Raw genomic sequence first — 27,157 nt, forward strand, 5'->3', positions numbered from 1 at the left:
AGTCACAGACTACTGCAGCCTTACACAACCTGCAGTCACAGACTACTGCAGCCCTACACAACCTGCAGTCACAGACTTTTGCAGCCCTACACAACCTGCAGTCACAGACTATTGCAGCCCTACACAACCTGCAGTCACAGACTACTGCAGCCCTACACAACCTGCAGTCACAGACTACTGCAGCCCTACACAACCTGCAGTCACAGACTACTGCAGCCTTACACAACCTGCCGTCACAGACTACTGCAGCCTTACACAACCTGCCGTCACAGACTACTGTAGCCTTACACAACCTGCAGTCACAGACTACTGCAGACGCTAACACACATACACAACCTGCAGTCACAGACTACTGCAGACGCTAACGCACATACACAACCTGCAGTCACAGACTACTGCAGACGCTAACGCACATACACAACCTGCAGTCACAGACTACTGCAGACGCTAACACACATACACAACCTGCAGTCACAGACTACTGCAGCCCTACACAACCTGCCGTCACAGACTACTGCAGCCTTACACAACCTGCAGTCACAGACTACTGCAGCCTTACACAACCTGCAGTCACAGACTACTGCAGCCCTACACAACCTGCAGTCACAGACTTTTGCAGCCCTACACAACCTGCAGTCACAGACTATTGCAGCCCTACACAACCTGCAGTCACAGACTACTGCAGCCCTACACAACCTGCAGTCACAGACTACTGCAGCCCTACACAACCTGCAGTCACAGACTACTGCAGCCTTACACAACCTGCCGTCACAGACTACTGTAGCCTTACACAACCTGCAGTCACAGACTACTGCAGACGCTAACGCACATACACAACCTGCAGTCACAGACTACTGCAGACGCTAACGCACATACACAACCTGCAGTCACAGACTACTGCAGACGCTAACGCACATACACAACCTGCAGTCACAGACTACTGCAGACGCTAACGCACATACACAACCTGCAGTCACAGACTACTGCAGACGCTAACGCACATACACAACCTGCAGTCACAGACTACTGCAGACGCTAACGCACATACACAACCTGCAGTCACAGACTACTGCAGACGCTAACGCACATACACAACCTGCAGTCACAGACTACTGCAGACGCTAACGCACATACACAACCTGCAGTCACAGACTACTGCAGACGCTAACGCACATACACAACCTGCAGTCACAGACTACTGCAGACGCTAACGCACATACACAACCTGCAGTCACAGACTACTGCAGACGCTAACGCACATACACAACCTGCAGTCACAGACTACTGCAGACGCTAACGCACATACACAACCTGCAGTCACAGACTACTGCAGACGCTAACGCACATACGCAACCTGCAGTCACAGACTACTGCAGACGCTAACGCACATACGCAACCTGCAGTCACAGACTACTGCAGACGCTAACGCACATACGCAACCTGCAGTCACAGACTACTGCAGACGCTAACGCATATACGCAACCTGCAGTCACAGACTACTGCAGATGCTAACGCACATACGCAACCTGCAGTCACAGACTACTGCAGACGCTAACGCACATACGCAACCTCCAGTCACAGACTACTGCAGACGCTAACGCACATACACAACCTGCAGTCACAGACTACTGCAGACGCTAACGCACATACACAACCTGCAGTCACAGACTACTGCAGACGCTAACGCACATACACAACCTGCAGTCACAGACTACTGCAGATGCTAACGCACATACACAACCTGCCGTCACAACAGGTGGGTTCCAGATTCCAGAGAGCCTATACATATTCTGTGCTGACCTGAGTAGACTAGAAGATTCCTATATCATTTTGATGTGTTTCTGCAGACACTGTGCCCGCTGCCCAGCCTGTCTGCCTACAGCTCGGTGTACAACTTACTGCTGAGCTGAAATCTTCAATAAACACTCATTCAGATGGACATGTTGGGCCTGTGGGTCTACTGCCTGTCTTTGTCTCTCCTATTTTGATTCACCTGGCTGCCTCCATGTGGTTTGTTCCCAGACCAGAGACCAGAGACCAGCAGTAGCCAACTCAGACTGCTATTAATACTGTTCCTTACTGTTAGTTACCGTAAAGAGTCCTGCTTTCTGAGACACTGAGGTTGACTAACTGGGTAGACACATGACGCGAGAGTGTGTGAGCGTTTTGTGTGAGTGTTCTTGCATTCGTTTGTGCGTCTTTGTGTAATGAGTGTGTGCATGTGGACCTTCACGTGCATGTACACGTGTGTATGAGTGCGTGGGATTTTGGTGGAGATTTCTGGCCCTTGCAGCTGGAGAAGCAGCGTCAGATAGAGCCATCTCATTTTCTGCTCTCATATTCCCCACGCTTGGCTCAATTTGAGACGGGGTCTGGCTCGTTGAGAAATGTAAATTGGAACCAATGGAGCTAGATGCTGCACTGCTATAATCTGATAGGAGCAGATAGCTTTATTAGCTCTAATAGGAGTCTGTCTTCTGAGTATGTGTGTGTGCGTGCGTGTGTGTGTGTGCGTGCGTCCCTGCACCCTGACCGCCAGCTGCTTGGCTAGAACTTAGGTGAGCCTCAACTTTGTGGGTTTCAGCTTATAGTCTCTATTTACCTCTCCCCTCTCTCCATACTCCACCCTGTACTCTCTCTCTATACTATATATATATATACTGCACTCTGCACTCTCTCTCTATACTATATATATATACTATACTCCACCCTGCACTCTCTTTCTATACTATATATATACTATACTCCATCCTCTCCTCTCTCTCTATACTCCATCCTGTACTCTCTCTCTATACTCCATCCTCTCCTCTCTCTCTATACTCCACCCTGCACTCTCTCTCTATATTATATATATATATATATATATATATATATATATATATATATATATATATATATATACTATACTCCATCCTCTCCTCTCTCATTATACTCCACCCTGTACTCTCTCTCTATACTATATATATATACACTATACTCCATCCTGTACTCTCTCTCTATACTCCATCCTGTACTCTCTCTCTATACTCCATCCTGTACTCTCTCTCTATACTATATATATATATATATATATATATATATATATATATATATATATATATACTATACTCCACCCTGCACTCTCTCTCTATACTATATATATATCTACTATACTCCACCATGTACTCTCTCTCTATACTATATATTTATCTACTATACTCCACCATGTACGCTCTCTCTCTATACTATATATACATATACTATACTCCACCCTGCACTCTCTCTCTATACTATATATATATATACTATACTCCACCATGTACTCTCTCTCTATACTATATATACATATACTATACTCCACCATGTACGCTCTCTCTCTCTATACTATATATACATATACTATACTCCACCCTGCACTCTCTCTCTATACTATATATATATATACTATACTCCATCCTCTCCTCTCTCACTATACTCCACCCTGTACTCTCTCTCTATACTCCACCCTGTACTCTCTCTCTATACTATATATATACACTATACTCCATCCTGTACTCTCTCTCTATACTCCATCCTGTACTCTCTCTCTATACTCCACCCTGTACTCTCTCTCTATACTATATATATATATATATACTATACTCCACCCTGCACTCTCTCTCTATACTATATATATACACTATACTCCACCCTGTACTCTCTCTCTATACTATATATATACACTATACTCCATCCTGTACTCTCTCTCTATACTCCATCCTCTCTCTCTCTATACTCTACCCTGTACTCTCTCTCTCTATACTATATACTATACTCCACCCTGCACTCTCTCTCTATACTATATATCTACTATACTCCACCATGTACTCTCTCTCTATACTATATATACATATACTATACTCCACCCTGTACTCTCTCTCTATACTATATATATATACACTATACTCCACCCTGAACTCTCTCTCTATACTATATATATACACTACACTCCATCCTGTACTCTCTCTCGATACTCCATCCTGTACTCTCTCTCTATACTCCATCCTGTACTCTCTCTCTATACTCCATCCTGTACTCTCTCTCTATACTCCATCCTGTACTCTCTCTCTATACTCCATCCTGTACTCTCTCTCTATACTTCACCCTGTACTCTCTCTCTATACTCCATCCTGTACTCTCTCTATATACTCCATCCTGTACTCTCTCTCTATACTCCATCCTGTACTCTCTCTCTATACTCCATCCTGTACTCTCGCTCTATACTCCATCCTGTACTCTCTCTCTATACTCCATCCTGTACTCTCTCTCTATACTCCATCCTGTAATCGCTCTCTATACTCCATCCTGTACTCTCGCTCTATACTCCATCCTGTACTCTCTCTCTATACTCCATCCTGTACTCTCTCTCTCTATACTCCACCCTGTACTCTCTCTCTCTATACTCCATCCTGTACTCTCTCTCTCTCTATACTCCATCCTGTACTCTCTCTCTATACTCCATCCTGTACTCTCTCTATACTCCATCCTGTACTCTCTCTCTATACGCCATCCTGTACTCTCTCTCTCTATACTCCATCCTGTACTCTCTCTCTATACTCCATCCTGTACTCTCTCTCTATTGGGAACATGTCTGAACTCTCTCTCTCTATACTCCATCCTGTACTCTCTCTCTATACTCCATCCTGTACTCTCTCTCTATTGGGAACATGTCTGAACTCTCTCTCTATTGGGAACATGTCTGAACTCTCTCTCTCTATTGGGAACATGTCTGAACTCTCTCTCTATTGGGAACATGTCTGAACTCTCTCTCTATTGGGAACATGTCTGAACTCTCTCTCTATTGGTAACATGTCTGAACTCCACATACAGACTGACAGAGCCAGGTATCTACACCAGCACATGAACTCGGTACTGGTACCCCATGTATATAGCCTGCTTATCGATACTCATTGTGTATTTATTATTTATTTTATTATTATGTATTATTACTTTTGTATTCTTTCTCTCTGCATCATTGGGAAAGGCCCGTAGGTAACCATTTCATTGTTAGTCTACAACTGTTGTTTACGAAGCACACACTTGTCACTCATAATATCTGATCCCAGCCACTCTAGAAAACAGAGAAGAATGAATCAAGATAAAATATGCCTTTTCTCTGTGACATTCTGTTGTTTCACTAGTGACACTCCAGCCAAGCAGAGCCTCTGGGTCACATCTCCTATCATACTGTCCTGTCTTAGTCATCAGAACACACTTCCCTCACACCATCCAGATCTCAGAATCTAACCGTAGCTCCCTGGAATTGTGAGAGGTTTAATTCATTTGAGAATGCATTGAAACCTAGAATTGGTGACATAATCTAATAATTTCCATATTTATAACGCAATAATGAATGTTGTTCACTCAGAGCACATGATTTATCTGAAAGCATAAAGGTTCCTTTATAAAGAAAGTGACAGTTAAGGCTCAGACACACCAATAGCGTCTGCCTGCCGAGGGTACTTTTCCAGACATCAACAGCATGCTGAACGATCGGTAGACGAATGGGAATCCACATTCGGTGTGATGTGTTCGACTCTTTACAGGCGCATAGAGATTTTAGATCCAAAGATTCGTAACAGCAAGTGTGGTTTTCTGACCCCGCTCTGTGTATCAGCACCAGTCAGAGGAGGTTCACACAGCTATAGCAGTGACTCAACAGCCTCCCAGGTTGCTACAGATCCAGAATCTCCTGCTTGGATCCCCTCATCATGGAGGACAATGCAGCAGGCTGTTTCTGTTTGGTTAGATTTAGGAAGTGCTCAGAGGGTAACTGGCCGTGCGTGTGTGTGCGTTTGTGAGCATGTTTATGTGTGTGTTCTAAGGAGTCCTGAGTATTGTTGAACAGCTAGGTAAATATATACTATTCTGATCCCGGTCTTTGACTAGAGGTCCCAAGGCCAGGTTAGATCAGTAGGCTAACTAGACATCAGAAGGATAGATATTCATAATGTACAGTGGGTATAGAAAGTCACTACCCCCTTTCAAAATGTTCACCTTTTGTTGCCTTACAGCCTGAAATGAAAACACATAAAATCTGACTTTTCCCAGCTTTATTTACACACAGTAACCCACAATATCCAAGTGACATTTTTTTCTCCAAAAATCTCAGAAAATGTATTTAAATGAAAACAGTAAAATACCCTATTTGGGTAAGTGAACACCCCCCTGAGTTAATACTTGGTGGAACCCCCTTTTGCTTGAATTATAGCCATGAGTCTCTTTGAATATGTCTCTAGTAACTTTGCACACCTAGACTGTGAAATATATGTCCATTCTTCCTTTGCAGAATTGTTGAAGCTCAGTCAAATTGCATGGTGACTGTTCATGGACTGCACTATTCAAGTCATTCCACAGATTCTTGATGTGATTTAGGTTGGGGCTCTGACTGGGCCAATCAAGGACATTCACCTTCTTGTCCTTCAGCCACTGTACGGTTGCTTTGGGCCATTGTCATGTGATCCATCTTCCCATTTTTAACTTCCTGGCAGAGGGCTGCAGGTTCTCCTCAAGAATCTGTTGGTATTTTGCACTGTCCATTTCCCCTTCTATCCTGACAAGTGGTCAGTCCCTGCTAAAGAGAAACACCCCCACAACAGGATGCTGCCACCGTCGTGTTGTACTGTAGGCATGGTGTTCTTTACTGTAGGCATGGTGTTCTTTACTGTAGTCATGGTGTTCTTTACTGTAGGCATGGTGTTCTTTACTGTAGGCATGGTGTTCTTTACTGTAGACATGGTGTTCTTTACTGTAGGCATGGTGTTCTTTACTGTAGCCATGGTGTTCTTTACTGTAGGCATGGTGTTCTTTACTGTAGTCATGGTGTTCTTTACTGTAGGCATGGTGTTCTTTACTGTAGTCATGGTGTTCTTTACTGTAGGCATGGTGTTCTTTACTGTAGACATGGTGTTCTTTACTGTAGGCATGGTGTTCTTTACTGTAGCCATGGTGTTCTTTACTGTAGGCATGGTGTTCTTTACTGTAGACATGGTGTTCTTTACTGTAGACATGGTGTTCTTTACTGTAGGCATGGTGTTCTTTACTGTAGGCATGGTGTTCTTTACTGTAGACATGGTGTTCTTTACTGTAGACATGGTGTTCTTTACTGTAGGCATGGTGTTCTTTACTGTAGTCATGGTGTTCTTTACTGTAGGCATGGTGTTCTTTACTGTAGGCATGGTGTTCTTTACTGTAGGCATGGTGTTCTTTACTGTAGCCATGGTGTTCTTTACTGTAGTCATGGTGTTCTTTACTGTAGGCATGGTGTTCTTTACTGTAGGCATGGTGTTCTTTACTGTAGGCATGGTGTTCTTTACTGTAGGCATGGTGTTCTTTACTGTAGGCATGGTGTTCTTTACTGTAGACATGGTGTTCTTTACTGTAGGCATGGTGTTCTTTACTGTAGGCATGGTGTTCTTTACTGTAGTCATGGTGTTCTTTACTGTAGGCATGGTGTTCTTTACTGTAGGCATGGTGTTCTTTACTGTAGGCATGGCGTTCTTTACTGTAGACATGGTGTTCTTTACTGTAGGCATGGTGTTCTTTACTGTAGGCATGGTGTTCTTTACTGTAGGCATGGTGTTCTTTACTGTAGTCATGGTGTTCTTTACTGTAGACATTGTGTTCTTTACTGTAGGCATGGTGTTCTTTACTGTAGCCATGGTGTTCTTTACTGTAGTCATGGTGTTCTTTACTGTAGGCATGGTGTTCTTTACTGTAGGCATGGTGTTCTTTACTGTAGCCATGGTGTTCTTTACTGTAGCCATGGTGTTCTTTACTGTAGGCATGGTGTTCTTTACTGTAGGCATGGTGTTATTTACTGTAGCCATGGCGTTCTTTACTGTAGGCATGGAGTTCTTTACTGTAGGCATGGTGTTCTTTACTGTAGCCATGGTGTTCTTTACTGTAGTCATGGTGTTCTTTACTGTAGGCATGGTGTTCTTTACTGTAGGCATGGTGTTATTTACTGTAGCCATGGCGTTCTTTACTGTAGGCATGGAGTTCTTTACTGTAGGCATGGTGTTCTTTACTGTAGCCATGGTGTTCTTTACTGTAGTCATGGTGTTCTTTACTGTAGGCATGGTGTTCTTTACTGTAGCCATGGTGTTCTTTACTGTAGGCATGGTGTTCTTTACTGTAGGCATGGTGTTCTTTACTGTAGCCATGGTGTTCTTTACTGTAGGCATGGTGTTCTTTACTGTAGTCATGGTGTTCTTTACTGTAGGCATGGTGTTCCTTACTGTAGGCATGGTGTTCTTTACTGTAGTCATGGTGTTCTTTACTGTAGACATGGTGTTCTTTACTGTAGCCATGGTGTTCCTTACTGTAGGCATGGTGTTCTTTACTGTAGACATGGTGTTCTTTACTGTAGGCATGGTGTTCTTTACTGTAGACATGGTGTTCTTTACTGTAGGCATGGTGTTCTTTACTGTAGGCATGGTGTTCTTTACTGTAGGCATGGTGTTCTTTACTGTAGGCATGGTGTTCTTTACTGTAGGCATGGTGTTCTTTACTGTAGGCATGGTGTTCTTTACTGTAGTCATGGTATTCTTTACTGTAGGCATGGTGTTCTTTACTGTAGGCATGGTGTTCTTTACTGTAGGCATGGTGTTCTTTACTGTAGTCATGGTGTTCTTTACTGTAGCCATGGCGTTCTTTACTGTAGGCATGGCGTTCTTTACTGTAGGCATGGTGTTCTTTACTGTAGCCATGGTGTTCTTTACTGTAGGCATGGTGTTCTTTACTGTAGCCATGGTGTTCTTTACTGTAGGCATGGTGTTCTTTACTTTAGGCATGGTGTTCTTTACTGTAGACATGGTGTTCTTTACTGTAGGCATGGTGTTCTTTACTGTAGCCATGGTGTTCTTTACTGTAGGCATGGTGTGCTTTACTGTAGACATGGTGTTCTTTACTGTAGGCATGGTGTTCTTTACTGTAGCCATGGTGTTCTTTACTGTAGACATGGTGTTCTTTACTGTAGGCATGGTGTTCTTTACTGTAGACATGGTGTTCTTTACTGTAGACATGGTGTTCTTTACTGTAGTCATGGTGTTCTTTACTGTAGGCATGGTGTTCTTTACTGTAGGCATGGTGTTCTTTACTGTAGGCATGGTGTTCTTTACTGTAGCCATGGTGTTCTTTACTGTAGTCATGGTGTTCTTTACTGTAGGCATGGTGTTCTTTACTGTAGCCATGGTGTTCTTTACTGTAGTCATGGTGTTCTTTACTGTAGTCATGGTGTTCTTTACTGTAGCCATGGTGTTCTTTACTGTAGGCATGGTGTTCTTTACTGTAGGCATGGTGTTCTTTACTGTAGCCATGGTGTTCTTTACTTTACTGTAGGCATGGTGTTCTTTACTGTAGTCATGGTGTTCTTTACTGAAGGCATGGTGTTCTTTACTGTAGGCATGGTGTTCTTTACTGTAGTCATGGTGTTCTTTACTGTAGGCATGGTGTTCTTTACTGTAGTCATGGTGTTCTTTACTGTAGTCATGGTGTTCTTTACTGTAGGCATGGTGTTCTTTACTGTAGTCATGGTGTTCTTTACTGTAGGCATGGTGTTCTTTACTGTAGTCATGGTGTTCTTTACTGTAGGCATGGTGTTCTTTACTGTAGTCATGGTGTTCTTTACTGTAGGCATGGTGTTCTTTACTGTAGGCATGGTGTTCTTTACTGTAGTCATGGTGTTCTTTACTGTAGTCATGGTGTTCTTTACTGAAGGCATGGTGTTCTTTACTGAAGGCATGGTGTTCTTTACTGTAGGCATGGTGTTCTTTACTGTAGGCATGGTGTTCTTTACTGTAGGCATGGTGTTCTTTACTGTAGTCATGGTGTTCTTTACTGTAGTCATGGTGTTCTTTACTGTAGGCATGGTGCTCTTTACTGTAGGCATGGTTTTCTTTACTGTAGCCATGGTGTTCTTTACTGTAGGAATGGTGTTCTTTACTGTAGACATGGTGTTCTTTGGGTGGAAATATGTATTCATAAGGGCACAAGGCGAGACCCAGATGCAGACACGGGAGGCAGATGGTTTGAGACTGATATTTATTATAATCCAAAAAGGGTAGGCAAGAGAATGGTCGTGGACAGGGAAAAGGTCAAAACCAGATCAGAGTCCAGGAGGTACAGTGTGGCAGACAAGCTCGTGGTCAAGGCAGGCAGAATGGTCAGGCAGGTGGGTACTGAGTCCAGAAACAGGCAAGGGTCAAACCCGGGAGGACTAGAAAAAGGAGAATACAAAAAGCAGGAGCACAGGAAAAACACACTGGTTGACTTGAACATACAAGACGAACTGGCACAGAGAGACAGGAAACACAGGGATAAATACACTGAGGAAAATAAGCCACACCTGGAGGAGGTGGAGGACAGGTGAAACAGATCAAGGTGTGACAGTATTGGGTTTTCGCCAGACATATCATTTTGCGTTCATGCCAAAAAGTTCAATTTTGGTCTCATCTGACCACAACACCTTTTGCCACTTGGCCTCAGAATCTACAATGTGCTTTTTGGCAAAGCTCAAACGAGACTTGATGTGGCTTTTTTTGAGGAGTGGTGTTTTTCTTGCCACCCTCCCATAGAGGCCAGATTCGTGGAGAGCTTGTGATATTGTGGTCACATCCACAGATTGACCAGTCTTTGCCATAAAGGCCTGAAGCTCCTTCAATGTCGCCATTTGCTTCTTGGTAGCCTCTCTGATCAGTCTCCTCTTTGCCTGATCATCCAGTTTGGAGGGACGGCCTGATCTATGCAGGGTCTGGGTGGTGCCATACACCTTCCACTTCTTAATAATGGTGGTAAGTGTGCGCCGAGGGATAGACAAAGCCTTTGAAATCTTTTTATATCCATCCTCTGACTTGTGCCTTTCCACAGCTTTATCTCGTAGATCTTTAGAAGTACCTTTCCGCCCATAGTGGATTCTTTGCTTTGAATTGCACTACTAAGCAGTTGAGTTGTGCAATTCTGAACCTATCAAAGTCACTATAATTGATCACAGATGGAAGCCATTTAGCTTGATCTGTGATCTGGAAGGTGGTTGGTTATACCTCAGCAAGTTTGCAATTGCAATTCTAAGGGGGGTGTTCACATACCCAAATAGGGGATTTTACTGTTTTAATTGTAATTAATTTATAGAGTTTTTTAAATATTTTTTTTCACTTGGATATTGTGGGTTACTGTGTGTAAATAAAGCAGTAAAAAGTCAAATTTTATGTGTTTTCATTTCAGGCTGTAAGGCAACAAAAGGTGAACATTTGGAAAGGGGGTGGTGACTTTCTATTCCCACTGTACATAGTGGTGCCAAAGACAAGCTTGCCACAATCAACTGCTTTCCCATAAGACACTCATCCCGGCAGTCATCCCTGTTTCTTCTCTCTCCTCATCTCTACAGTGAACCTGTTGGACTCCAAAGCCAGCCAGGGGGAGCTGGGATGGATATCCTACCCATCGCATGGGGTGAGTAGTACATACATGTCCCATGGCTTGCACACATACAGTATCTGCACATTCTGTCCTCTGTCAGCATTCTGTCCTGTCATCAGATTTCAGTGTTTTAATGGTGCTTAGGACATTTGAAAACAAACAATACAAACGCATCTTATTTTCTGTTATCCTATGAATGAAGTGGAATACAATCCTTAAGAGTCTAAATCTAAGTAACATAATAAAAAAATCCCAGTCAAAATACGTCCGTTTAAGCTAGAGACATCAGTTTTTTTGCATGGCTGCATCTCAATCCACTGCATCCGCCTATGTCGGCCTTCCGCGTTTACGGTGGAAGGAGGCAGAGCTACAGCGGTGTTTATCATGCCAGGAGACATCCCGAAAATTGGTCTTCTCACGAAAGCGTCTATACGGTTTGGCCAATAAACTGACTCTCATGAACACAATGGTGTTCTCCCTTTTACTCCACGACCCCTACAAGAGTCACGGGACTCATCTGGAGCCGGTAACGCCGATGTGCCAACTTCTGTCTGTAGCGTCTGAACCATTTGAGCCAAAACTAATATGATCCCACTATGGAAAGGGGAGACTCTCACCAACATGTTCTACTACCCCCACAAGTGTTACGGGACTCGCCTGAAGGTAACCTAACAAACGAATGAAAGTATGGAGGTAGTTTTGTGCCAACAAAAATAAGGGTTTAAATATGTGTCCAAAAATATATATATATTTCCTGAGCTTTCTTATATCTCTTTTTTGTTGTTGTTGTTGTTGCTATTTCTGAATGTGTTATTCAATGCATTTCTATGTGTTATAAAAGTAAAGGCCAAATTCTATATTTAATCAAAAAATCTTAAAATATACCTAAAGGCATCTTAAAATTCAAAATCAAATAGCTAAATGATCCATGATATGACCATCTTACAACTATTCCATATGTTAGCTTAGTACCCCCCCAAGTGGTATTAACTTACACATAGGTTAAGTAGGTGATAGACTCACCATATGGGTGGGATGGGGAGACAGATTGCATTTCTTCATTTTGTTAAAGAAGAGGAGGGTCAGCTTATAATATGGTTTGAATTGTTGGCAACAACAGAGCAACAACACATGTTAATAAAACCCAACTAACTTAGTATCTCAACACAGCAATCAAACAACACGTTAATAAAACCCAGCTAACTTAGTATCTCAACACAGCAATCAAACAACACGTTAATAAAACCCAGCTAACTTAGTATCTCAACACAGCAATCAAACAACACGTTAATAAAACCCAGCTAACTTAGTATCTCAACACAGCAATCAAACAACACGTTAATAAAACCCAACTAACTTAGTATCTCAACACAGCAATCAAACAACACGTTAATAAAACCCAGCTAACTTAGTATCTCAACACAGCAATCAAACAACACGTTAATAAAACCCAGCTAACTTAGTATCTCAACACAGCAATCAAACAACACGTTAATAAAACCCAGCTAACTTAGTATCTCAACACAGCAATCAAACAACACGTTAATAAAACCCAACTAACTTAGTATCTCAACACAGCAATCAAACAACACGTTAATAAAACCCAGCTAACTTAGTATCTCAACACAGCAATCAAACAACACGTTAATAAAACCCAGCTAACTTAGTATCTCAACACAGCAATCAAAACAACACCAAACAGCACGACTTCCTTCCCTTCCCTAATCCACCTACATCCTCCTGTGTCTCTACCTCTGCCATAGTGTGTGTGTGCGTGGTTGTGGTTGTGGGTGTGTGTGTGTGTAGTATGTATGTCTGTGTGGTTCTGTGTTTATTTGTCTACCAGTTGCACTACTGGCCTTGCAGTCTCCTGCAGCCAATCCCTCCTCTCAACTTTAAGTGTTAGAGTTACTGGCTGGCTGGAGCTGAAGGTAATCCACTAATTCGTTCCATAGAGCTGCCAGCCTTGGTTTCCCCCAGCCATATATTAACTACCAGCACTAGAAAACTTAGAGGTTACTTTATAAGGTTGAACCAAACACACTTACCGAACACTGACTTTTAATGTCTCATGTTTATTTAGGCCCAGGTTTGAGGCCCAGTTTGTGTAATTGACATGACCTTTGAGAGTGGGAACTCCTCTATGTAAAGTTAGACAGGTTCAGAACATTTTTAAAAGGCAGAGAATGGGTTTAATTATCATATGGTACACTGAATATTATGCGGAAACCAATGTCTTTCTGAAAAGAGGGCGGTAGGAGCGAGAAAGAGTGCTGATCAAGTCCTCAAGGTGAATCATGGATAATTACTCACGTCGTTGGCTGACGGGGGCAGATAAGCATTTTGCCGTGAGAGCCAGACCCTCTGAAATGATTTCTGATAACGCAGTGGCATGGGGGCCGCACGCACGCACACACACACACACACACACACACACACACACACACACACACACACACACACACACACACACACACACACACACACACACACACACACACACACACACACACACACACACACACACACACACACACACACACACACACACACACAGACGTTGACAGTGACAGATGGGCCCCTGGTCTTCTGCCGCTGTAAGCAAAGTGCTACCCGGTGTTACAGCACAAAATGCTTCAGTGTTACAGTAAAAACCCCTAACCGCACTGTGCACACCTGCCTCATTCTGACTCACAGTCATAGCCCTGGGGTGTGGGTAATGGTCAGTAATGTACAATGCACCCCTTGACTTTTTCCACATTTTGTTACGTTACAGACTTATTCTAAAATAGAGTAAATCGTTTTTTCCCTCATCAATGTACACACACAATACTCCATAATGACGACGTAAAAGCAGGTTATTAGATTTTATTTTTGCTAATTTATTACAAATAAAAAATGGAAATATCATATTTGCATAAGTATTCAGACCCTTTACTCAGTACTTTGTTGAAGCACCTTTGGCAGCGATTACAGCGATTACAGTCTTCTTGGGTATGACGATAAAAGCTTAGCACACCTGTATTTGTGGAGTTTCTCCCATTCTTCTCTGCAGATCCTCTCAAGCTCTGGCAGGTTGGATGTTGAGGGTTGCTGCAGCTATTAATAGGTCTTGGCTGTGCTTAGGGTTGTTGTCCTGAGCGCTCTGAAGCAGGTTTTCATCAAGGATCCCTCTTTACAGTGCTCCATTCATCTTTCCGTCGATCCTGACTAGTCTCCCAGTCCCTGCCACTGAAAACCATCCCCACAGCATGATGCTGTCACCACCATGCTTCACCGTAGGGATGGTGCCAGGTTTCCTCCAGACGTGACGCTTGGCATTCAGGCCAAAGAGTTCAATGTTGGTTTCATCAGACCAGAGATTCTTGTTTCTCATGGTCTGAGAAGCCCTTTAGGTGCTTTTGGCAAACTCCAAGCGGGAGTGGCTTCTGTCTGGTAACTTTACCATAAAAGCTTGATTGGTGGAGTGCTACAGAGATGGTTGTCCTTCTGGAAGGTTCTCCCATCTTCACAGAGGAACTCTGGAGCTCTGTCAGAGTGACCATTGGGTTTTTGGTCACCTAACTGACCAAGGCCCTTCTTCCCCGATTGCTCAGTTTGGCCGGGTGGCCAGCTCTAGGAAGAGTCTTGGTGGTTCCAAACTTCTTCCATTTAAGAATGATTGAGGCCACTGTTTTCTTGGGGACCTTCAAATCCAGAATTTTTTTGGTACCCTTCCCCAGATCTGTGCCTCGACACAATCCTGTCTCTGAGCTCTACGGACAATTCCTTCGACCTCATGGCTTGGTTTTTGCTCTGACATGCACTGTCAACTGTGGGACCTTATATAGACAGGTGTGTGCCTTTCCAAATCATGTTCAATCAATTTATTTTACCACTGTCACATTCTGACTGTTATTTTCCTTTGTTTTGTCTTTATTTAGTATGGTCAGGGCGTGAGTTGGGGTGGGCAGTCTATGTTATTTGTTTCTATGTTTAGGTTTGTTCATTTAGCCTGATATGGTTCTCAATCAGAGGCAGGTGTTTTGCATTGTCTCTGATTGGGAGCCATATTTAGGTTGCCTGTTTTCATTGTTGGTTTGTGGGTGTTTGTCTTCTGTGTGAGTGTTTGTTGCCACATGGGACTGTTTCGGTTAGTACTTTTGTTATTTTGTATTGTGTCTTGTTTTCGTGGATTATATTAAAACATGGAAACTTACCACTCTGCGTATTGGTCCTCCGATCCTTCTCGCCTCTCCTCGTCAGATGAGGAGGAAGAGATAGACAGCCGTTACAACCACAGGTAGACTCCAATCAAGTTGTAGAAACATCTCAAGGATGATCAATGGAAACAGGATGCACCTGAGCTCAATTTCGAGTTTCATAGCAAAGGGTCTGAATCCTTATGTAAATAAGGTTTTTCTGTTTTTTATTTTTAATACATTTGCCCAAAAATGGGGTATTGTGTGTAGATTGATGAGGGGGAAAAAACAATTGAATACATTTTTAAATAAGGCTGTAACGTAACAAAATGTGGTAAAAGTCAAGAGGTCTGAATACTTTCCGATTGCACTGTAGATTAAGAGTTTATGACACGTTGTTAGGATGTGTCATAATCTCACGTTTCACATCTTTTCACATCTTTGAAAGAAGAAATCCCTAGCAATTTACCCTCACCAATTTACAGATATATTCCACATTGTCCAAGGAACCAGAAGAGGAACTCATCTCCAACTGCATATGAAGTGTGAAATAATGAGAAACTCTACATGGTGCTGGGAGCCTGAGGTCTGGCCCTACACACACTATGCTCTCTTGGCATCGCTTCATCCAATCCCAGAGAGACACACTACATTACTGCTCTCCAGTCCAGAGCTTAATGGCACAGCTCTTTTGGCCAGCGTCCACCACTCCTCAGTCTCCACGTATTGTAATATCCAAACTCATTTAGTCACCATAGCACCATATTTCCCCCAAATACATACTGACTGACTGACAGAGTGAGAGGTCCCCAGCTGCACTGGGAGAGAAGAGAAAGCCCATCCATAAATGAGAGATTAGCACATGGTGGGGCTTGGAGAGAGACTGCTATAGTGGGGGACTATAGGGGGGATATAAAGGGGTTTGGAGGAGGGGTGTAGAGTGTGTTATGGTTTCTCTCTGGTCAAAGCTGTGATGAAAAGCTTCTGACTGATGTGGTGCAGTTGTCACGGCGACCCAGAGCAGGAAACTAAAGCTGCTCTCCGCTCTGCTCTTCTCTTTGGTGGCTACCGCCAGGCTGTGGGAATGGAGAAAAAGAGAGAGAAAGAAATAAGGAAATAGAGAGGGGTTTTCCACCTCTCCCGATGATTTGTGTCTCAATCTAACAGCTGAAACCGATTCATTATTGGACACTAGTCAGATCAATGGCGCTTCAGGTTTCACCACTTTGACCTTCTGTGTTGGGTCACAGCCATCAATATCAGCAGTCAAACTCCATTTAGTTTCTAAACCCTTGAATGCATGTATTTGAACTATAAAAATACATATGGTGCACGAAATAGTGTTCAGGAACAAGCGTTGATATTATTTATCACAAAAAAATAAGGAAACAACCACATTTGTTGTACATGTGTCTAAATGTGTCATTTGACTGAAGCTATCCCTCAGTCCTTTGAAGTGCCCTGTGCAGACTGCTGATTGGTCAGTTTGTCAGAGTGTCTGATGTGGTCGTTAGGTGGACCAGCCTCAGTGTCTCAGGTTCCCCCCGGTTTTACTGCTGCAGCCTGTTCTACCTACAGCACAGATCACAGAGCCCTTATCCTCTTCTCAGCCAGGGGCAAGTTCATACACTGACCTCCCTATGACCCCCCCACAGTTGTGACCTGGGGTCAGAGGTCAGGGGTAGTCATACTAGTGTGTAGCCCAAACCGTTCGGACGCTACAGACGTTTTCATGAGAAGACTGATTTTCGGGATGTCTCCTGGCCTGACAAACACCGCTGTAACTCTGCCACCTTCCACCACAGATGTGGAACGCCGACATTGACTAGTGCGGTAGATTGAGACGATGCCCATGCAAAAAACAGATATCTCTAGCTGAAACAGATGGATTTTGACGAGATTTCTAAATAATTTATTATGTTAAAAGGATTTTTTCGCATGGACATCTACTCTAGGGGCTTTTAATTAACAAAGGCCCCAGGACCAGTTGAAGCAAAATAGCCCCATAACATCAAAGATCCACCACCATATTTTACAGTAGGTTCATTTCTGCTGACGTATTCTCATTTCGACTCTAAACCCACCACTGGTGTGCGAGGCCAGAGCTCTTTTTTCATGTCCTCCAAAAAAAGTAAACACCTGGAGTTGGCTAAACGGCAAAAGCATATGGATTGGAACCGGTGCTTTGGTCAGACGATATGAAGATAGAGCTCTTAGGCCATGCACACCGTGTAAAATATGGTGGTGTATCTTGATATTAATTGGTCACAAAATCGACGTTTTTAAATGGCCAACTCAGTCTCCGGACTTAAAACCTATTGAAAACCTGTGGTTTGATTTAAAGAGGGCAGTTAATAAGCGCAGACGAAGGAATCTCCAAATATCTAGAAGGATTCTGTATAGAGGAATGGTCTAAGGTCCCTCCCAATGTGTTCTCCAACTCAGAAGAAAAGGCTCAGTGCCATTATCTTTGCAAGGTGAGGTATTGAAAGGTATTGAAAACAGGGGTGTCAATCATTTTGTATTAGTATAAAATAATAAAATGTCTACATTTTTGGGAGCATACAATATACCTCAGAATTTGAATTATAAATTGTATACAGTAATTTTTCCCTCCCTCCCTCCCTCCCTCCCTCCCTCCCTCCCTCCCTCCCTCCCTCCCTCCCTCCACTCTCTCTCTCTCCCTCCCCACTCTCTCTCTCTCTCTCTCTCTCTCTCTCTCTCTCTCTCTCTCTCTCTCTCTCTCTCTCTCTCTCTCTCAATTCTCTCTTTCATTCAAAGGGCTTTATTAGCATGGGAAACATATGTTTACATTGCCAAAGCAAGTGAGGTAGATAATATAAAAAAGTGAAATAAACAATCAAAATTAACTGTAAACATTACACTCACAGAAGTACCAAAAGAATAAGACATTACAAATGTCAATTTATGTCTTTATACAGTGTTGTAACGATGTACAAATGGTTAACCTGTCTAGCCCCCCCCACCCCCACTGAAAAGGCAGAGCCGCGAAATTCAAAAAAAATATTTTTTTTAAATATTTAACTTTCACACATTAAAGTCCAATACAGCTAATGAAAGACACAGATCTTGTGAATCCAGCCAACATGTCCGATTTTTAAAATGTTTTACAGGGAAGACACAATATGTAAAGATGTAAATCTATTATCTAAACACATTAGTATAATCCACCATCTTTTCTTTGTCCACCAACACCAGTAGCTATCACCAATTCGGCTAAACTAAGATATTGATAGCCACTAACCAAGAAAAAAGCTCATCAGATGACAGTCTGATAACATATTTATGGTATAGGATAGGTTTTGTTAGAAAAATTTGCATATTTCAGGTAGATGTCATAGTTTACAATTGCACCCACCGTCACAAATGGACTAGAATAAATACAATGAGCAACGTGTTTACCTAACTACTAATCATCAAACATTTCGTAAAAATACACAGCATACACTAATCGAAAGACACAGATCATGTGAATACAGACAATATTTCAGATTTTCTAAGTGTCTTACAGCGAAAACACAATAAATCGTTATATTAGCATAGCACATGTGCAAACATTACACCAGCATTGATTCTAGCCAAAGAGAGCGATAACGTAAACATCGGCAAAATATATTAATTTTTTCACTAACCTTCTCAGAATTCTTCAGATGACACTCCTGTAACATCACATTACAACATACATATACAGTTTGTTCGAAAATGTGCATATTTAGCCACCAAAATCATGGTTAGACAATGAGAAAAGTAGCCCAGCTGGTCAGAAAATGTCCTGCGCCACATTAGACAGTGATCTAGTCGTATACATAAATACTCATAAACGTGACTAAAAAATATAGGGTGGACAGCGATTGATAGACAATTTAATTCTTAATACAATCGCGGATTTACATTTTTTAAATTTTCCTTACTTTTCAATACAGTTTGCGCCAAGCGAAGCTACGTCAAAAAAGATGGCGTCCTAAGCCATTAACATTTTTCGACAGAAACACGATTTATCATAATAAATTGTTCCTACTTTGAGCTGTTCTTCCATCAGAATCTTGGTCAAAGAATCCTTTCTTGGGTCTAATCGTCTTTTGGTCGAAAGCTGTCCTCTTGCCATGTAGAAATGCACATTGCGTTCGGCATGAACTGGAACGGTGCCCGGCTCTTCAAAAAGTCTCAGAAATAAATGTCCCAAAATCGCACTAAACGGATATAAATTGCTATAAAACGCTTTAAATTAACTACCTTATGATGTTTTTAACTCCTATAACGAGTAGAAACATGACCTGAGAAATATAACTGGCTACACTAATGCTTGGAAAAACAGTAGGTCGGTGTCCTCTGCGCGCCTTACGCACCTAGAAAAGAGTTCCTACCTACACGTGTTTTTGTTTTATAGGGGCTGTGATTGGGCAATCGATACCATTCAAAGCGTCATCACGTAAAGGCATCCAGGGGAAGACGTAAGCAGTGTCCGTATACTCATAGCAATAACAGTGGCCTTAAACTGACTCCAGAACAGGGGCCAAAATGTGTGAAATCTGACTCCATGTCAGGGAAATTGCTGTAGAATGAGTTCTGTTCCACTCAGAGACAAAATTTCAACGGCTATAGAAACTATAGACTGTTTTCTATCCAAAATAATAATAATATGCATATTGTACGATCAAGAATTTTGTAGGAAGCCGTTTCAAAAATTACACGATTTCCATAAATAGTGACAACAGCACCCCCTAGCCTTAACAGGTTAAAGTACAAAAGGGAAAATAAATAAGCATAAATATTGGTTGTATTTACAATGGTGTTTGTTCTTCACTGGTTGACCTTTTCTTGTGGCAACAGGTCACAAATCTTGCTGCTGTGATTGCATACTGTGGTATTTCACCCAGTAGATATGGGAGTTTATCAAAATCGGGTTTGTTTTCAAATTCTTTGTCGATCTGTGAAATCTGAGGAAAATATGTGTCTCTAATATGGTCATACATTTGGCAGGAGGTTAGGAAGTGCAACTCAGTGTCCACCTCATTTTGTGGGCAGTGTGCACATAGCCTGTCTTCTCTTCAGAGTCAGGTCTGCCTACAGTGGCCTTTCTCAATAGCAAGGCTATGCTCACTGAGTCTGTACATAGTCAAAGCTGTCCTTAAGTTTGGGTCAGTCACTGTGGTCAGGTATTCTGCCACTGTGTACTCTCTGTTTAGGGCCAAATAGCATTCTAGTTTGCTCTGTTTTTTTGTTAATTCTTTCCAATGTGTCAAGTAATTATCTTTTTGTTTTCTTGTGATTTGGTTGGGTCTAATTGTGTTGTTGTCCTGGGGCTCTGTGGGGTGCGTTTGTGTTTGTGAACAGAGCCTCAGGACCAGCTTGCTTAGGGGACTCTTCTCCAGGTTCATCTCTCTGTAGGTGATGGCTTTGTTATGGAAGGTTTGGGAATTGCTTCCTTTTAGGTGGTTTTAGAATTTAACGGCTCTATTCTGGATTTTGATAATTAGCGGGTATCGGCCTAATTCTGCTCTGCATGCATTATTTGGTGTTCTACGTTGTACACGGAGGATATTTTTTTCAGAATTCTGCATGCAGTCTCAATTTGGTGTTTGTCCCATTTTGTGAATTCTTGGTTGGTGAGCGGACCCCAGACGCCACAACCATAAAGGGCAATGGATTCTATAACTGATTCAAGTATTTTTAGTATTTTTGTCAAATTTTATGTTCCTTTTGATGGTATAGAATGCCCTTCTTGACTTGTGTCTCAGATCTTTCACAGTTTTGTGGAAGTTACCTGTGGCACTGATGTTTAGGCCAAGGTATGTATGGTTTTTTTGTGTGCTCTATGGCAACAGTGTCTAGATGGAATTTGTATTTGTGGTCCTGGCAACTGGACCTTTTTTGGAACACCATTCTTTTTGTCTTACTGAGATTTACTGTCAGGGCCCAGGTCTGACAGAATCTGTGCAGAAGATCTAGGTGCTCTGTAGGCCCTCCTTGGCTGGGACCGAAGCACTAGATCATCAGCAAACAGTAGACCTTTGACTTTAGATTCTAGTAGGGTGAGGCCGGGTGCTGCAGACTTTTCTAGCGCCCTCGCCAATTCGTTGATGTATGTGTTGAAGAGGGTGGGGCTTAAGCTGCATCCCTGTCTCACCCCACGGCCCTGTGGGAAGACGTGTGTGTTTTTTATGCCTATTTTAACCGCACACTTGTTGTTTGTGTACATAGATTTTATAATGTCGTATGTTTTTCCCCCAACACCACTTTCCATCAATTTGTATAGCAGACCCTCATGCCAAATTGAGTCGAAGGCTTTTTTGAAATCAACAAAGCATGAGAAGACTTTGCCTTTGTTTTGGTTTGTTTGGTTTGTTTGTTTGTTTGTTTGCCACTCTCTCTCTCCCTCCCCCCACTCTCTCTCTCCTCCCCCACTCTCTCTCCCGCTCTCTCTCTCTCCCACTCCCCCCACTCTCTCTCTCTCCCCTCCCCCACTCTCTCTCCCGCTCTCTCTCTCTCCCCCTCCCCCCTCTCTCTCTCTCTCTCTCTCTCTCTCTCTCTCTCTCTCTCTCCCCCCACTCTCTCCCCCCCACTCTATCTCTCCCTCCCCCCACTCTCTCTTCTCCCCCACTCTCTCTCTCCCTCCCCCCTCTCTCTCTCTCCCCACTCTCTCGCTCTCCCCCTCCACTCTCTCTCTCTTCCCCCACTCTCTCTCCCCCTCGTCCCTCTCTCTCTCTCCCCCCACTCTCTCTCTCTCCCCCTCCCCCACTCTCTCTCTCTCCCTCCCCCCACTCTCGCTCTTCAATAATGGAAACCCAGTAACTCTGTCATTCTGACCTCATAGGCATTTACATGAAGAGGAAGTGTATAGAAACTGAGAAACTGTGTGTGTGTGTGTGTGTGTGTGTGTGTGTGTGTGTGTGTGTGTGTGTGTGTGTGTGTGTGTGTGTGTGTGTGTGTGTGTGTGTGTGTGTGTGTGTGTGTGTGTGAAAGTGTGTGTACTTATACGTACAATGTGTGTGTGTGTGTGTGTGTGTGTGTGTGTGTGTGTGTGTGTGTGTGTGTGTGTGTGTGTGTGTGTGTGTGTGTGTGTGTGTGTGTGTGTGTGTGTGTGAAGGCTAAATCACAGAGGTCATGTATATAATACTACTACAGGGCTGTAGACATGACAGTCTTGTCTAACCAATGTAATTCCACTGTAACGTGATCAGGAGAAGGATTATAAGGTTATTACATATCTCTCTCTCTGAAACACCAGCTCTCCTCTCTCACTGCCCCGCTGCCAGAGGTGTGTGTGTGTGTGTATGTGTGTGTGTGTGTGTGTGTGTGTGTGTGTGTGTGTGTGTGTGTGTGTGTGTGTGTGTGTGTGTGTGTGTGTGTGTGTGTGCTCATTGGCCTGGCTTCATAGCCAATGCACACATGGGTGTAGGGTTAGGGCTTTGCCAAACATACCAACTAGTTTCCCCATTTCATTTCTCCCTCTCTTTATCCCTCTCCCTCTCTCTACCCCCCCCCCCTCTCTCCCCCTTGTTGGTATCAGTACTGCAAAGAGATAATTATACAAGCCCACTGTCATCATCAGAGCTGGAGAGGAGCGAGAGACTGTGCAGTTGAGAGATGACATCTCATGCTGTGTGTGTGTCAAAGAGGGATGCAGAAAAAGTGGAAAGGAGCGGGGGGGGGGGGGGGGGGGGGGGGTGAAGTTTGTCAGAATGATGTCATGTATGGTAGGGGATGGTCCATGTAATATGCTATTCTCCTGTGTATGAGCTGCACATCATATAAACATTTTCATATGTTTTGGCAGCACTGGTTTAAAGCACAGCCATTCTCTGGAATAGGATAACTCTCTCTCACACACACACACACACACACACTCACACTCACACACACACACACACACACACACACACACACACACACACACACACACACACACACACACACACACACACACACACACACACACACACACACACACACACACACACACACACACACACACACACGCTGCCACCTGGATTTCATTTCTAACCCCTGGTTCCCTCTCTAACCACACTGGCATGCCTGTGTGTGTGTGTGTGTGTGTGTGTGTGTGTGTGTGTGTGTGTGTGTGTGTGTGTGTGTGTGTGTGTGTGTGTGTGTGTGTGTGTGTGTGTGTGTGTGTGTGTGTGTGTGTGTGCTATCTTATTCCAGTGTGTGTGCATCCCAGAGGGAAGTCATACTAAGACAGTATTAGCGGAAAGAGCAATCACTGAGTCAAATTTGATCTATTTTAATTTGCATCATATCGCTGTACATGAAGGTATAAAGTCATAATAGTAATAATAGTCATAATCGTATAAATCCTGGTTCCTACATCCCACAGTGATCTCCTTTCAGAGAGAGAGGGAGAAGTTTATTCCTAACCTTGCGCCAGGGATTGCAGCTGAGTAGCTGCTCCTCTTAGGAGTGGAAGCTAAAGTTCTGTGAAAAGAAGAGGAGAAAGAGTCCTCTCTAATGCTGTAAAGAGACTTCCATATGTGGAAGACGTGTATGAAAAGAATACCTGGCTTTAGTAGAGGCCTTGAGAGAGAGAAAGAGAGGGTTAAAAGGAGAGAAATTATGAATGCTGTTGGTTGCCAAATAAATCACTATTATTGTAATAGAAAACACAGACCCTCCGTTCATCATTAAACTAAAGTTCCTCTTACCCAGAGCAGGCCTCTGTGTGTAGGAAATACTTATCCATTCATTTATCCACTCACTCTGATGGAGAATAATGGCATTTAAAGCAATACATTATAACACGTGTCACTTTAACCACAATAATAACCATTGTTCAAGTGTTTCCCTATTCATCACAGCTTTGATTCAATGTTTAACCGCTGGGACAGGGAGACTAAACTACATGATGTATGAGTATCCTGGTGTGTTTAGAAAATGAATTACTTCATTCTCTTTCCTCCCCCCTCCATCTCTCTCCTCGCCCCTCCATCTCTCTCTTCTCAGTGGGAGGAGATCAGCGGAGTAGACGAGCACTACACTCCCATCAGGACCTTCCAGGTGTGTAACGTGATGGAGTACAGTCAGAACAACTGGCTGAGGACCAACTGGATCCCCCGCCAGTCGGCCCAGAAGATCTACGTGGAGCTAAAGTTCACCCTGAGAGACTGTAACTCCATCCCCCTGGTCCTGGGGACCTGCAAGGAGACCTTCAACCTGCTGTACATGGAGACAGATGAGGACCAGGGCAGTCACTTCAGAGAACACCAGTTCTCTAAGATCGACACCATCGCTGCAGACGAGAGCTTCACCCAGATGGACCTGGGGGACCGCATCCTGAAGCTCAACACGGAGGTCCGGGAGGTGGGGCCTGTTACCAAGAAGGGCTTCTACCTGGCGTTCCAGGACGTGGGGGCGTGTGTGGCGCTGGTGTCAGTCAGGGTCTACTTTAAGAAGTGCCCATTCATTGTGAGGAACTTGGCCTCCTTCCCTGACACGGTGCCCATGGACTCTCAGTCATTGGTGGAGGTGAAGGGCTCGTGTGTCAATCACTCCAAGGAGGAGGAGCCACCGCGTATGTACTGTAGTACAGAGGGGGAGTGGCTAGTACCCATAGGGAAGTGTCTGTGTAACGTTGGCTATGAGGACAGAGGGAGCTCCTGCCAAGGTAAGACACAGCGTCATAATGTTCACTGAATGCATTTCCTTCTTTCTTTTTCTACTTCTTTCTCCCCCTCTCTCTCCCCTTTATTTTATCTCTCTCTTTCACCTCCCTCCCACTCCATTGCTGAAATATACAGTAACTTCAACATAGGCTCTGAGTGTGTACAGTACCTTGTAATGTTTTGAAAGCGTGGTTTCTGCTGTGGTAAACTCCTGATCTACTGCATATGTACACACACCTTATATCTGTCGGCCATCTCTGGCCTTTGCTCTACCACTAGAAACCAGATACGGGATGTGTGTATGAGGGTTGCGAGAGGAGCTCTGTGTTTTATATGGTAGAGGGACCAGCTTGCAGTAGTTACTGTATATCAGTGAGCTCCTCCTCTCTCACCTCATCAGAACAGAGGAAGGATCATAGTTCTCTGTGTGTGTGTCTGCTGTTGGAGGCCATGGAGAGAAGGGGATATCAGAGAGAAGGGTGTGTGCTGCTGAGGACTGGGTCATGAAAGGTTACTGGGCTGGTGTTTTGGGTGTTTTGAATTGGGTGCAGGGCTGGGAAATAGGCCTGGAGAAGATAACGTTGTATCATATGGTGTTTAAAGATATTATAATATGGTGATATAGTGTGTGTTGGTTCCAGTGGGAGCCCAAAGAAATGACTACAGCTCCGACACGTCAAGAGACCATCTACTCCTCTTCTCTCCTTTCAGATGGGAAAGTGCTGTGTTGAGCGCTATGTGAAGATATTGATCTACTCTCTGTGCATTCACTATTCTATGGATGAGTGAGTGGAAGGATGAATGAGTCATGTTTAGTTTAATGAAAGATCAAAGCCAATCTCATAGGTCAAGTTCTGGTGTCAAGGGTAACAGAGAGAAGCTCCTTTCCTTTAAAAGGAAGGCAGACAAATGGTAGTGTGAGGCAATACCTCCTGCCGCGCTCTCGCTCTCTCTTTCTCTCTCTCACTCTCTCTCCTGTCAGTGTGAGTAGTGTGAATGTTTGGGTGTATTTGACAATCTCTTATTAGTTTCACTGACGACTAATAAGGGTCTAATAAGGGCTTATGTTACGCCAGTCTGTGACAGCTGCTCTGTGACACACACACACACACACACAGCCCCCCATGAACAGCGACAGCGAGGGGCCATGTGCGCAGCTCGTCCACCAGGCCCCTAGTGTTAACAGACAGATGAGTGTTGGGGGGCCAGAGTAATGTGCGGCGGGTAGCAGAGTGGCTAACGCAGGGAAATGTTTAGGTATCCAGACCTACTTCTCCTAGCAGTGTGTGTAACTCTGAGTCCCATGAAGAGAAACGCTTTACTGCTATAATTCACTCAATATTTCATGGAGTGTGTTTTCTTTGAGAAGTGATGCAGCGTCTTCCATTTCTCTTTGCTGTGTGTGTGTGTGTGTGTGTGTGTGTGTGTGTGTGTGTGTGTGTGTGTGTGTGTGTGTGTGTCCGTGCGTGCGTGCGTGTGTTTTTATGTGTTTGTATAGGCCTCAGAGTGTATTTGAAGGATTTAGTAGAGCATGTGGGGTATTGTATTAAACTGTCATAATTATCCCGTTCCATAGCTCTGTGTGTTTGTTCAGAAATGTGTGTGAAGCTGAGGGATGTTTTTATAGTGAGGCTTCAAAAGAACACAAACACTCCGTCCAGCTACACAGGCTTTAGCCTGCTGCCGCCTATGTGTTGTGTTTCAGTGTATATGTGGTGTGTTTCGGTGTATATGTGGTGTGTTTCAGTGTATATGTAGTGAGTTTCGGTGTATATGTGGTGTGTTTCAGTGTATATGTAGTGAGTTTCGGTGTATATGTGGTGTGTTTCGGTGTATATGTGGTGTGCTTCGGTGTATATGTGGTGTGTTTCAGTGTATATGTGGTGTGTTTCGGTGTAT

At 43.5% G+C, this 27,157-nt stretch overlaps 1 protein-coding gene across 1 annotated transcript in view; it reads left to right on the forward strand.

Annotated features, from left to right (window-relative positions):
• The window catches only part of LOC129869590 (ephrin type-A receptor 3-like), a 152,771-nt gene that overhangs the window by 6,314 nt on the left and 119,300 nt on the right, over positions 1-27,157 (forward strand). Inside the window, exons 2-3 of the mRNA XM_055944121.1 lie at positions 11,405-11,469; positions 24,600-25,260. Of these exons, the coding sequence (XP_055800096.1) occupies positions 11,405-11,469; positions 24,600-25,260 (726 nt within the window). The remainder of the gene's footprint in view (positions 1-11,404; positions 11,470-24,599; positions 25,261-27,157) is intronic.

This window comes from Salvelinus fontinalis, chromosome 14 (genome assembly GCF_029448725.1).
Source record: "Salvelinus fontinalis isolate EN_2023a chromosome 14, ASM2944872v1, whole genome shotgun sequence".
Classification (NCBI taxonomy): Eukaryota; Metazoa; Chordata; class Actinopteri; order Salmoniformes; family Salmonidae; genus Salvelinus; species Salvelinus fontinalis.